Source organism: Erpetoichthys calabaricus, chromosome 18 (genome assembly GCF_900747795.2).
Source record: "Erpetoichthys calabaricus chromosome 18, fErpCal1.3, whole genome shotgun sequence".
NCBI classification, from domain to species: Eukaryota; Metazoa; Chordata; class Cladistia; order Polypteriformes; family Polypteridae; genus Erpetoichthys; species Erpetoichthys calabaricus.
Window position 1 is genome coordinate 12611176 of NC_041411.2, and position 13863 is coordinate 12625038.

Here is a 13863-nt window from a genome sequence, read left to right on the forward strand (position 1 = left end):
GATTTCTAAATATTTGTATCAGTGACAAAGTTTAGATTACTAAGAGCAATAGATTCATGAACGTTTGTATTCCCTGTGATATCAGCATTTTAAGTTCTAAATCACAAAGCGAGTATGGGTATCTGCTGGAATATTTGGACTATAAATATAAAGGTCTATTGTAATACTCATATCTGTGGAAATCTAGACTGTGGAATGTTTATGGCAACATACAGTATATCATAATCTATTTTTCTTGAATACTAGGGGGCTCTGCCCCCTGCTCGCTTTGCTCGCCCACCCCCGGGTTTGGTTTACCGGATATGCACGCTAAGGAGAAGCGGTCAGATCATCTGCTGGCTTTCTGCTGCTGGCAAGCATGCGTGTTTTGCTTGTCGTTGTTTTAAGAGCTGGGAGCACATGAAGCATGTCTGCCAAAGGCAATCCAACAACTGCTAGGTCAGATGTCCGTGGACTTGTTTTAAATGATGTGTCACTGTCTTGTCTCGTGTGACATTGTAAAAACAATACTGGTCCTTTATTTCCGGCCCCGGGCGTGGTTAAATCTCTGTCTTGCAGGAGGTATAACACTGCTCGCGTTGTGAAGAGGGGGTAGCTGAACGCATGCTAAGGAGATGCCGTCGGATTGGCTGCTGTCTTTCTGCTGCTGCTGTCGCGTTGCCTGTCGATCATTTCAAAGCCTGTACAGCAGCTGTCCTGTTGCCACTTCGTGTCTCTGCTGCTCGTGTTGTGAAGGGGGAGAGGGGGGTTTAGGGTGGCTGAACGCACGCTAAGGAGAAGCGGTTGGATCATCTGCAGGCTTTCTGCTGCTGGCGAGCTGCGTGTTTTGCTTGTTGTTTGTCGTTGTTTTAAGAGCTGGGAGCAAGTTAAAGTGAATCTCACCGCGTTTTTAATTGTCTTCCGAGAAGATCACATCTCATCTCCCTAGTCTCCCTCCCCAAGATTTTTTTAATAATAGATAGATGTTTTTAGGAGAGTAATGTTGGATGTTAATTTGTCCCAGCATTTTGCCTCCATAAGTAATAAACTAAACCAAAAACATTTGTCATTTTAGACTGTTTCTTTATGTTGAAAAATGAGAAAATATCAGTTAGCTACCTGTTCTTGAGATATATTATTTTGAAATTGTTTATTAATGTTTTATGTGCAGCTGTTGTATACTTTTTTTAGTTATGTGACAAGCTCACTAATCCTGCGAAAAAGTTTCTAAGCGGAAATAAACCTTGCATAGGACATCAGACAATTGAGAGTTTATACAAATTTACTTACACATATAGTTGACAAGTAAAGCTAATTTATGCATTTGCATTGGTTAAACAAGTCAGATATGAAATCTCATAAAAACGCTCAGACAAAAACCAGAATGGAAACAGACTTACACAGGCTTGGCAGCTTCACTGGTATGATCTGGTATTAAACACTACCTTCATATCAAGGCTATTTCAATGCAGTACTATTTTGAACGATTCTCTGTAATTATAGTATTAATAGTAACTGTAGTCTTCATCACTGTATTGTATTTGTGTCTTTTCTGAGCAGTATAAAACCTTTATGACCTTGCCCATGTTGTCTGGAGCTGTATCTCTATTCCTATGGCAGAAAGTCGATTAGAGACATTGTGTGTCATGCGTGAAGGATGTACATTATAGCTGAAAGGGCAGCAGAAGACCTCAATGCTGGGCACCATGGTTACTGATGACATCACTGCAGTTTGATATTAAGAATAATGATTTGCTTACGAAACAGAGAGTGCTCACTGAAGAAAGCCTATGGAAAAAATGGGTTTCTTATGCAGTCCTGCTGCCATGGCAACCAGTGCTGCAATTCAGATATGTGTCTCTCTCTCTCTCTCTCTCTCTGGCATGTGAATGGGCCTGACATATTCTTTGATCAGAATGCTAGGGTCAGGTTTGTCTATGAATTCTATGCCTGCTGAATTTTCTTTCTTGTGTTTATTTTGAACATGGCTCAAGTTAATAAAACTCTTCTTAAAAGATAGAACTACTCAAACTTCTCAATATACTGCTCCTTTGCAAATAAATATATAATATGTGTATATATATATATATATATATATATATATATATATATATATATATATATATATATATATATATACTGTGTATATATATGTATACTGTGTATATATATATATATATATATATATATATATAATATGTGTGTACATATATATGTATATATATAATTATATATATATAATATGTGAATATATATATATATATACATATATATATATATAAATATATGATATGTGTATATATATATATATATATATATATATATATATATATATATAGTATGTATATATACACAATAGTCTGAACACACAGAATAACTAAATAGGAAGAAATTAAAAAGAAAGAAAACTTCTAACATGACAGTCACAGTGAGGCATTAGAAAGTCATATTACTGTAGCTTTAAAGGAGCCCCGTAGCATTTTCTGACACACTTTTGCTGTATGATTGACTCATTAGCTAAAAGTCCTTGGTGTTAGTGTGTCAGAAAGAAGATGTGCAACATTGTTCATAATGACACTCAGTTTTGGTTTCATTCTCTTTTTTGCTGCTACCTCCTTGTTGATGCAGTGGACCTCTCTTGAAGTGATGGTACCAACTCAGCAAACCACAGAGTAGAAAATTGCACTGGCTGTCACAGAGATGTACAAGTAGAAGAAGTGAAGGATGCCATTACCCACATTAAAAGAAAATGGTTGCCTAAGAAAAACAGCCTGCTCTGTCTTTTCTTCTCTTGTTCATCTGTGTTACAAGACCAGTCCAACCTGTTATTGATGTGGACCCCAAACTGCTTGCAGGAGTGCATCACCTCTATATCTACAAGTTGAATTGTGACTGGACATAGAGGCTCTTTGGTGTGGAGAAAGTCAATAACTTTTCCATCTGATTCCTATACTTGGTTTAATACCCCTTATCAATACACTGCATAAGTGCGTACTAAGTAATGCTTTTTCTAATACATGTTATTAAATTCCATTAATCAGATGGTTCTACTTTTGCTATTGATAAGATGGTTTCAGATCTGATCCTTCCCATTTTAAATCTCAGATTATTCCCTGCCTTATAGGATTTTTTTAGGGTCATTATTGTCACATGTACAGATTACAGTAAAATTGTTACTTGCATGTTCTAATCCACATGCAACACGTTGCCACTCTCTGGGACCATGATTAATGAGTATAACTGCCTTACCTTAAGACCTTGAAATGTCTGTCTTCCTTACTGTCAATAACTAAATACCTTGAAACTTCTGTATTACCTACCTGAACAGACTGAAGACGTATTTGTAATTACTGATAAATGCAGTAATATTAGAGGAACAATAAGTAATTTGTTCCAAATAAAATAAAAAATGTATTGATGGTTATATGCATATGAACCAAAATTTACTCTTGCTTTAGCAACTCCCTTGTTTTAGACTACATTTTTTACTTAGTATTTTAAACCAAAGTGGGCCTAGTATCATGTGGTCATCCTTTTACTGCTATTAACTGGCCTCAGCAATTTATAGCAATTATTAAATCTGCTGTATGTTCTAGAAGCTTTTATCTCTCTGCTATGTGTGACTCAGATTCTTTCTTGGTATGATTTCTTATCAGGTAGCTAAAACATAAGAATAATGTCAATCTTTTTATTTTGCATTCCTTTAAAACAGTTTTGTTTTTTCCCTTTTGGTAATCTAAATGTTTTGTAAATTTGTGCAACTCCACTTGATTGAAAGGTAAAAAAAAGGAGGGAGAAGTTGAACTATATCTGGCTGAATTCACTATATGGCTTTCTTATTTATTTTTTAGCCTCAATAATGTCTAATATTCTAATTGAGCTGAACAGCTGTTTGAGAAAACATCAATTTATGCTGCCCTAGTATAACAAACCTAGTCATGGCTCAGAAAGGAATTAAAATTTTACAAAATCATAGTTAAATACAAATAAAAAACCTTCATATTTTTCAACTAGAAAAATAAATGTAATTGCCATTAATCTATGTCCCTTTAAACATCGCAGCACCTAGTCTGTTCATCTTTATTATGTTTTCCCTTGTATGCTTTTAATTGAAAGCAGTCATTTGTTTGTCATATTAAATTACTGTTCTTGCAGATAGTGATAACAAAGTGATAGGATATTTTAATCAAGTCACAGCCCTTTTAAGGCCAAGGGCCCTGTTTTGTGTTTTTATCTGCTGAACTCTGAAGTCACTTTTAATTAAAAGGCTTTAAATAACCTGCATTCTGGTATAATAATCGTGAATCTTCTCTTGTGACTCTTCACTTTAATTTAATACCATTTTTTAATCTGTAAGGAATCAGGTGTCTTGGAAAGTGGTATATATTTTTGAAGAACTAACAGATCTACATATAGATTAAAATATATTTTTTTACTATAGTTCACTTAGAGAATATATTTTATTTATTTTTGTTTCATTTCTTTTATTCCACTCACTCCTATTTGTATACATTTCTGACCTTCAAAATTCTTCATTTCTGTCTGTAGTCACTGTTTCTTGTAGCCTATCCAAGCTATTGCTTCTTCTACTTTGTATGCTTCTTCTTTTCACCACTTCATCTAACCTAATGATTTGCTTTGATCTTGTGTTCCACAAATTGTTTTTTTCATGGTATTTGGAATTCAAAACTTAATCAAGTCATGAGATTTTAATGGCACGGCATGCAAAGACAATTGCGGAGCTTAAATTCTCTGAACTGTTGAATCTCTTATGAAGTTGTGCTTACACCCAACAGACATGGGCTTCCCTACGTAGCTCACTGAAGATCATGAAATGAAAGATAATTGATTCCAATAAAATAGGGGAAAGCTATAAAAAGATAATGAACAGTAAATCCTTCATTAAAACTTCATTATGAAATGAAAGTTAAGGGTAAAGCAGCTTCTGTAAATTTGTGCAATACTATACATTACATAAGACAACAAAGATATAAATAGCAATTTTCTTAATATAACCATATTTTTTTATTATTATTTCAGAAAAAGAGCCGAGAGGAAACATGTGGCGAGGGCAGTGGAGTGGAAATCTTAAAAAATCATCCCTACACTGATGGACCTGGTGGCTCCGGTCAGTACACTCATAAAGTGTATCATATAGGTATGCATATTCCCAGCTGGTTCCGGTCCATATTACCAAAAGCTGCATTAAGAGTGGAAGAAGAGTCTTGGAATGCCTACCCCTATACTCGAACAAGGTAAGCTAAAAATCTTTCTGCAGCATATATATTTGCATATACAGTGAGCTGTAGATGGATGCAAGGTGTCATTTTTGCAGGTAGTAGTGCAGCACCAAATATACTATTAACTATATCATATTCCAAGAAACTCTTAACAGTGGCTATAAATTAACAGTAGAGTGATGTGATGTTTACCTATGTATAATTGAACTTACTTTGTGTTTCATGCATTGTATTCATATTTGGTACGTGTACTACTTTTTTTGTTTTATTCTTTCATTATATTTTGAAAAATAGTGCTTAATGTTATAGTGACGCAATGACTATAAACATAATGTTTCTCACTAGTGTGAGAAGCAAGCAATCACAAAGTAGATAGCTAACGTACTACTTTTGCATGGTTTTACATGCTCTTTATAATAAAGCTTCTCAATTGACAGTGTTTGATGCTTTTAAAGCATCATAATAAATGGCATGCAGTACTTGTGGCAGATTATTTCCCTATTTTAATTACATAGTTTCTTAGGAGAAAGTACAAGTTAAACAGTATCTTGGAGTATATTGAAATAGTGACAATGGAAGTTTTTTATTCTCCTTATATTTCCTAATAGGTGGATGATTACTGACTTTAGAGAGAGATGGTATTAATTTACAAGAGATGGCTCTGCAGGTGTTGAAGTTTCCAAAATCCATGTGAGAGCCAAAAGCTGCTCATCAGATCCTTAGTCAAAGCCTTTTCACTCTTCAGCCAATTGGATAGGCACTGTATTTGTAGTCTCTAGGTATTCCACTGAGAGTTCAACAGCTGTTTCGCTGTTTATCTCATTCATTTAGAATATGGCGTTATATTAAACTGTACTCTTGAAAAATAAAATGAATGAACTTTACTGCCTCTTGGAACCTAAAGTTCATAACAGGAACAAAAGTATGAGGCATTACATAAAATAAGAATCTAATTTTACATGCTAACCTTCCCTCCAAATGATTTACTACTGACCATGTTACACTATGCTGCAGTGGGATTATTGTTCATATACAAACCAGGCATTTTCTTCTGGCATGTACTCAGCCTCCTTGGATTATCAACCAAAATGGAGGTTGATCAACCAAGTTCTGGGTGCAAATCATAATAAGAATATGTATGCTAGCTGAACAGTTGTTCAGAGTGTAACCAAGTGGTCCGGCACATTACATAAACATACCTAAAAGGTTTTAATATGAAATTAACTAAAGTTTTCATGAAGGATGACTAAATTTAAATCTCTCAGTAATGTTCATCTCACGTTGATGGAAAGTTACCCAAAAAAATTCCACAGCCCATAAATCCTTGCTTATACAGTGTTTATTGCTACCTAGTAATTCCACACCACTTTGTTGAAATTCTGATGTACTCATTGTTTCTGTGGAGTTTGCACAGTCTTCCCAAATCAATGTATGTGTCATTTAATGTACATTAGCTTTATTTCGATTTAACCAAGAGTGCTAGTTAGGCTAACTAATAATTCTGAATTGGATGTGACTATATCTGAATGTGGCTGTGTACATTAGTGTGTCCTGTGATGTAGGTCCTAGCTCTTCATGACTCATAGTTGCAATAAGTAGGGCTGAAAATTGTTTAATGACTATTCCAAAATAGAATCAGTAAGTGTCATGCTTTTGTCAAAGAATGTCAATGAAATACTTTTGAGAGAGTGAGCAAATTACAAGTATACTCCTTAAATGTGTACAAAAATATATATACACCGTACACTGTGGTATTTTTAGGGCAGCAACAACAAACCAGGAATGATTTACCTCTGGTGACCAAGGTTTTTTTTTTTTTTTTTTTGACAACTGAGCTAGTAACTTCCTATTATTACATGGCCTAATTTAACTAAATCCTAAGCTTGATGAGGAACTTTTGACATTTGAAATAAGCATTACCTCCATAGTATGCATAATTATTTGCTTTTTTTTTTACCAGAATCCAGGACTTTGCATTACCTCAATCACAGTTTATAACATTAACAAAAACATAAAAATTGAAATTCTGTGCTGAACATTAAATAAACATCCATCCATCCATTTTCCAACCCGCTGAATCCGAACACAGGGTCACGGGGGTCTGCTGGAGCCAATCCCAGCCAACACAGGGCACAAGGCAGGAACCAATCCTGGGCAGGGTGCCAACCCACCGCAGGACACACACAAACACACCCACACACCAAGCACACACTAGGGCCAATTTAGAATCGCCAATCCACCTAACCTGCATGTCTTTGGACTGTGGGAGGAAACCGGAGCGCCCGGAGGAAACCCACGCAGACACGGGGAGAACATGCAAACTCCATGCAGGGAGGACCCGGGAAGCGAACCCGGGTCTCCTAACTGCGAGGCAGCAGCGCTACCACTGCGCCACCGTGCCGCCTAAATAAACATTTATTGATAAATAATTGACACAGGCTTGTCTAGTTCATCTTTTATTTCAAGTGTGGAATCAACTTTGACTTGTATTTTCCTTTAGTCACCTTTCAGACATTATTCTTACAGCACAGCACAAGTATGATTTAATTTTATCTGTGTTTGGGATTTGTTACTGTTCTGTTTTGCACATTTGTGTATGTGCATGGACTTAGATGCGCTTATGTTCCACCACATGCAATAAGAATAGGAAGTACAGTTAGGAGTCATTCTCATCACCTTTCTTGCTTTCTACCCTACCAAGATCTTATGTAGTTAGTATAATGTACAGTGCTGTGAAAAAATATTTTCCACCTTACTGATTTTCTCTATTTTTGCTTTTCCATAGCACTTTCTGATGTGCAAACACATTTAGCATAATACAAAAGACAGCCTGGGTAAAGCAATACATTTCTAAACGATCATTTTATTGGCTGAAGGAAAAAAGTTCACAAATACCTACATCACCAATGTGAAAAAAAGTAATTGTACCCCCCCCCCAACTTATTACTTTATACATATATGATTGCAACAACACCAATCATATGCTTCTGGTAATAGGAAATCAGTCCTTCTCATGTCTGTGGTGAAATTTTGATCCAGTCTTTTCAACAGAATTGTTTTGATTTGGCCACATTTGAGGGTTTTCAATTATTATACGCACATTTAAGGTCCTGCCACAACATCACAATGGGGTTAAAGTCTGGACTTAGACTTACTCATGAAAATGTTTTATTGTGAATGCTGTAGGCTTTAATTACTGAAGTAAAATCACAGTTAAAGGACACTGTTTTTTTTACCAGGTTATTAAAAACATTTTGGGAAACATGTAGTAGCTTCTTCCCAATAGATAATTGTTTCTCTCTCTTGCTTCTGCCTTTTTAGATACGGATAACATTCTGAGATTTAATTTTGTATTAATTTTAGTTTACCATTTAACTCCATATCCAATAGACCACACGATCAGTTTTACAACTTGTTATCATATTTAATAGTATATTGTTCTTATAAATACTGGGATCCTTTCAATACATTTAAATTTACTCCTTATTTTATTGCAAGTTAAATTTGTTATTGGATAATTTTCCTAATTTCTATCATTTTGCTATGCACAACTCTGCTTGGTTATATTGTTACTTTAATCAAGATTGCATACACAAAAAAGCTGATGTTTTACTTGAATACTCTGTCAAAAAATTCAGTTATTTTTTTGTTCTGTTTGGATAAATTTCTTAATTTTATAGTACTATAGTGAACATTTGCAGTGGGCTGGCACCCTGCCCGGGGTTTGCTTCCTGCCTTGCGCCCTGTGTTGGCTGGGATTGGCTCCAGCAGACCTCCGTGACCCTGTAGTTAGGATATAGCGGGTTGGATAATGGATGGATGGATGGATGGATAGTGAACATTTACTAAGTGATTGTAATAAGTACATTTTACCTTTTTATTTTGTATCATTGTCAGATATACCTGCCCTTTTGTGGAGAAGTTTTCAATCGATATTGAAACATACTATAAACCTGACACTGGAGATCAAGTTGATGTATTCAATCTTTCATCTGCAGAAAAGAGACAGAGGATTCTAGGTAAGCTAACAGAATCTGATGCTATTGTTTTCTTCTTCAAATATTTTAATAAAGAAACATTTGTGACTTATTACTGTAAAAAAGAAAGTTTTATTCTGACATTTCATTGTCTACTTTCCTTTGATTTAGTAACTTTCTTAATTTTAATAACCAAAATCTTAACAAGTTTTTCTTCATATTTTATTGACTCTGTGTGTTTATATCTGGACACCAACCTGGCTATATGAATAGCCATCTCATGTTTTTAATGGCTACATTTAATATTTTTTTATAGTATGTAACTTTATGGGATTAATGACGTAACCATAATATAATATTTAAATATAGTCTTAACTCTCATTATGAGCAAGATGCATTTCTGAAATACCTCTTTTAAGTCAAAGTCTGTTAATTTAAAAATATAATCACCACTGATTTAATTTGGGAAAAATATAATATAATATTTGTTCATGAGTCTAAATATGTTTACCTGTTTTTCCTAAGATATTGCCAGATTCCATCAAAATGAACACAAATCATTTCAAAGGTTTAATAATAGACGCCAAAACACACCCTGAAGAAGCATTTTCTCTTCATTAATGACTCAATAATTCTTATCTTTTTTTTTATTAAAGGCTAAGCTGTTGTTTCTTCACAGTCAAGGTATATATTAATTTGTCACATTAAATTGTGTTCTGAAGTGAAGCATTTTATTATAAATTATAAAAATTGCTTGCCCTGCTCCTGCTTTTCGTTGTCAAACTGAAGAGAATAAGGGTTCCTACAAAAGCATTAAAACTTACTGAATACATACTTTTTTCAAGCCAGAAGTGTTATCAAGTATTGATCTGCATCTTGACATTGCACTCATATTGGAAAACCACATCCTCTGTGGCAACTTTTCAGCACCTGGGCCACAGTTTCTTTCTTCTTTTCACTTTGAAAAGTCATCTTCAAACTCTCTTAGAGACATTATTCAGTGTTGATACTTACAGTGCATCCGGAAAGTATTCACAGCGCATCACTTTTTCCACATGTTGTTATGTTACCGCCTTATTCCAAAATGGATTAAATTCATTTTTTTCCTCCGAATTCTACACACAGCACCCCATAATGACAACGTGAAATAAGTTTACTTGAGATTTTTGCAAATTTATTAAAAATAAAAAAATTGAGAAAGCACATGTACATAAGTATTCACAGCCTTTGCCATGAAGCTCAAAATTGAGCTCAGGTGCATCCTGTTTCACCTGATCATCCTTGAGATGTTTCTGCAGCTTAATTGGAGTCCACCTGTGGTAAATTCAGTTGATTGGACATGATTTGGAAAGGCACACACCTGTCTATATAAGGTCCCACAGTTGACAGTTCATGTCAGAGCACAAACCAAGCATGAAGTCAAAGGAATTCTCTTTAGACCTCTGAGACAGGATTGTCTTGAGGCACAAATCTGGGGAAGGTTACAGAAAAATTTCTGCTGCTTTGAAGGTTCCAATGAGCACAGTGGCCTCCATCATCCGTAAGTGGAAGAAGTTCGAAACCACCAGGACTCTTCCTCATCTAAACTGAGCGATCGGGGGAGAAGGGCCTTAGTCAGGGAGGTGACCAAGAACCCGATGGTCACTCTGTCAGAGCTCCAGAGGTCCTCTGTGGAGAGAGAACCTTCCAGAAGGACAACCATCTGTGCAGCAATCCACCAATCAGGCCTGTATGGTAGAGTGGCTAGACGGAAGGCACTCCTTAGTAAAAGGCACATGGCAGCCCGCCTGGAGGCACCTGAAGGACTCTCAGACCATGAGAAAGAAAATTCTCTGGTCTGATGAGACAAAGATTGAACTCTTTGGTGTGAATGCCAGGCGTCACGTTTGGAGGAAACCAGGCATCGCTCATCACCAGGCCAATACCATCCCTACAGTGAAGCATGGTGGTGGCAGCATCATGCTATGGGGATGTTTTTCAGCGTCAGGGACTGGGAGACTAGTCAGGATAAAGGGAAAGATGACTGCAGCAATGTACAGAGACATCCTGGATGAAAACCTGCTCCAGAGCGCTCTTGACCTCAGACTGGGGCGACGGTTCATCTTTCAGCAGGACAACGACCCTAAGCACACAGCCAAGATATCAAAGGAGTGGCTTCAGGACAACTCTGTGAATGTCCTTGAAGGCCTAGCCAGAGCCCAGACTTGAATTCGATTGAACATCTCTGGAGAGATCTTAAAATGGCTGTGCACCGACGCTTCCCATCCAACCTGATGGAGCTTGAGAGGTGCTGCAAAGAGGAATGGGCGAAACTGGCCAAGGATAAGTGTGCCAAGCTTGTGGCATCATATTCAAAAAGACTTGAGGCTGTAATTGCTGCCAAAGGTGCATCGACAAAGTATTGAGCAAAGGCTGTGAATACTTATGTTCATGTGATTTCTCAGTTTTTTTATTTTTAATAAATTTGCAAAAACCTCAAGTAAACTTTTTTCATGTTGCTATTATGGGGTGTTGTGTGTAGAATTCGGAGGAAAAAAATGAATTTAATCCATTTTGGAATAAGTCTATAACATAACAAAATGTGGAAAAAGTGATGCACTGTGAATACTTTCTGGATGCACTGTAGATATTATTTGCTGTAGATAACTAAACAATAATCTTTGAAAAATTCACACTGTGATTGCTCACAGTCTTTCACCATGCATTTTGGCAGCAGTTATTTGAACATTTGCTTCAAATGCTTCAATCATCCATTAATAGCTCTTACCTCTATCCTAGCATGGACAACACAGTAATTATCTTACTTTATACACTTTAACAAGGACTACATGTTGTGTCAGAATTATAGATCCCTCTTTATCATGAATACATTCATTACATTATTAGTAAAAATCTTAGCTATTTTACTTGAAAAGTCAATTCAGAAATTAGTTAATCCGGACAAAATGGATTTCATTGTCTCATATATCCTCAGATAATTTATGCAAATTACTTAATGTCTTTGAGTTTGGCCTAATTTAGAATCTTCTGTTTTACTTTCCAATATTTATTTCAATAAATCATTTGCCTATCTAACTTGGGACTCGCTGTGGTCACTTGTGTATCACATTTATTTTGGTGGACTTTATTAATTTGATCTAATGACTTACTCCAACCCCTCTCTCTCTCTCTTCTGTCACATTTAAAAATTCACTTATGTATTATCATTTCCTGTAACAAGAGGATGTCATCAGAATTGTCCAATTTCTTCCCTCCTGTTTGAGCCTTTGGCTAGAGCTGCACATAGAAGTTTATAAGTCTAGACATCATTACTATGAACATGGAGAAAAAGCTAATCAGCTTTTAGCTCAACAAATTCACAAACAAGAAGTTCGCAATGCAATACCAGTAATCACTAACACGAATGGAGAAGAAATTATTGACCATAAAAATATAATGCACGCATTTAGAGATTATTATAAATCCTTATATTCTACTGAGCTCAAAGAAGACAACACACAATCTAATGCATTTCTGGATACATTACAGACACCACAAATAGATGCTTTAAGTGCTGAGGAACTGGATAAACCTCTGACGCTAACAGAATTACCAGATGCTATAAAGTCACTTCCAAGCGGGAAATCAGCAGGCCCTGATGGTTACCCCGTAGAATCTTATAAGAAATTCTCCACTCAGCTAGCTCCCCTCTTATTGGCAACATTTACAGAAGCTAGAGACAACCAAATACTACCTCAAACATTTCGTCAAGCATTAATCACCGTCTTTCCTAAACAAAATAAGGACTTGTTACAATGTGCATCATACAGACCAATTTCACTCCTGAATAATGATGTTAAGATACTCTCAAAAATTCTAGCTAGAAGGATGGAGGAAGTGCTGGCCTCGGTTATATCACAGGATCAAACTGGGTTTATTAAAGGCCGACATCTATCTGCCAATCTCCGACGCTTGTTTAATGTTATATATTCACCAGCAAAATCAAACACCCCAGAGATATTACTATCATTAGACGCAGAAAAAGCATTTGATATGATTGAATGGAACTACCTTTTCACTGCACTGGAGAAATTTGGGTTTGGCCTGAATATTTGTGCATGGATCAAATTACTGTATACCAATCCAGAAGCCTCAGTTTGTATTAATAACATTTGCTTAGACTACTTTAAGCTAGAACGTGGCACCAGACAAGGATGTCCCTTGTTGCCACTGCTGTTTGAAATTGTCATTGAACCACTGGCAGTTCACTGCCAAAATTCTTATCAGATAAAGGGGATTGTCAGAGAAGAACTGGAACAGAAAATTTCTCTATATGCAGATGATATGGTCTTATATATATCAGACCCAGAAAATACTGTCCCTGCAGTTTTAACAGCACTAACAGAATTTCAAAAGATATCTGGTCTTAAAATTAATCTGAATAAAAGTATACTCTTTCCAGTGAATTCACAAGCATATAATATTAGATTGGACACCCTACCTTTTACCATAGCAGATCAGTTTAAATACCTAGGGGTAAATATCACAAGTAAACATAAAGCTCTTTATCAACAAAATTTTGCCGTCTGTATGGAAAAAATTAAGCAAGACTTGCATAGATGGTCAACCCTTCATCTCACTCTAGCCGGAAGAGTTAACGTTGTTAAGATGAATATCCTTCCTAAACT

At 35.9% G+C, this 13863-nt stretch overlaps 1 protein-coding gene across 11 annotated transcripts in view; it reads left to right on the top strand.

Moving 5' to 3' along the window:
- Nucleotides 1–13863, top strand: part of LOC114669253 (membrane-associated phosphatidylinositol transfer protein 2) — a 190235-nt gene that overhangs the window by 103604 nt on the left and 72768 nt on the right. For all 11 annotated transcript variants that reach the window (XM_028825456.2, XM_051921568.1, XM_028825457.2 and 8 more), the window contains 2 exons: nucleotides 5020–5234; nucleotides 9117–9238. In XM_028825456.2, the coding sequence (XP_028681289.1) occupies nucleotides 5020–5234; nucleotides 9117–9238 (337 nt within the window). The remainder of the gene's footprint in view (nucleotides 1–5019; nucleotides 5235–9116; nucleotides 9239–13863) is intronic.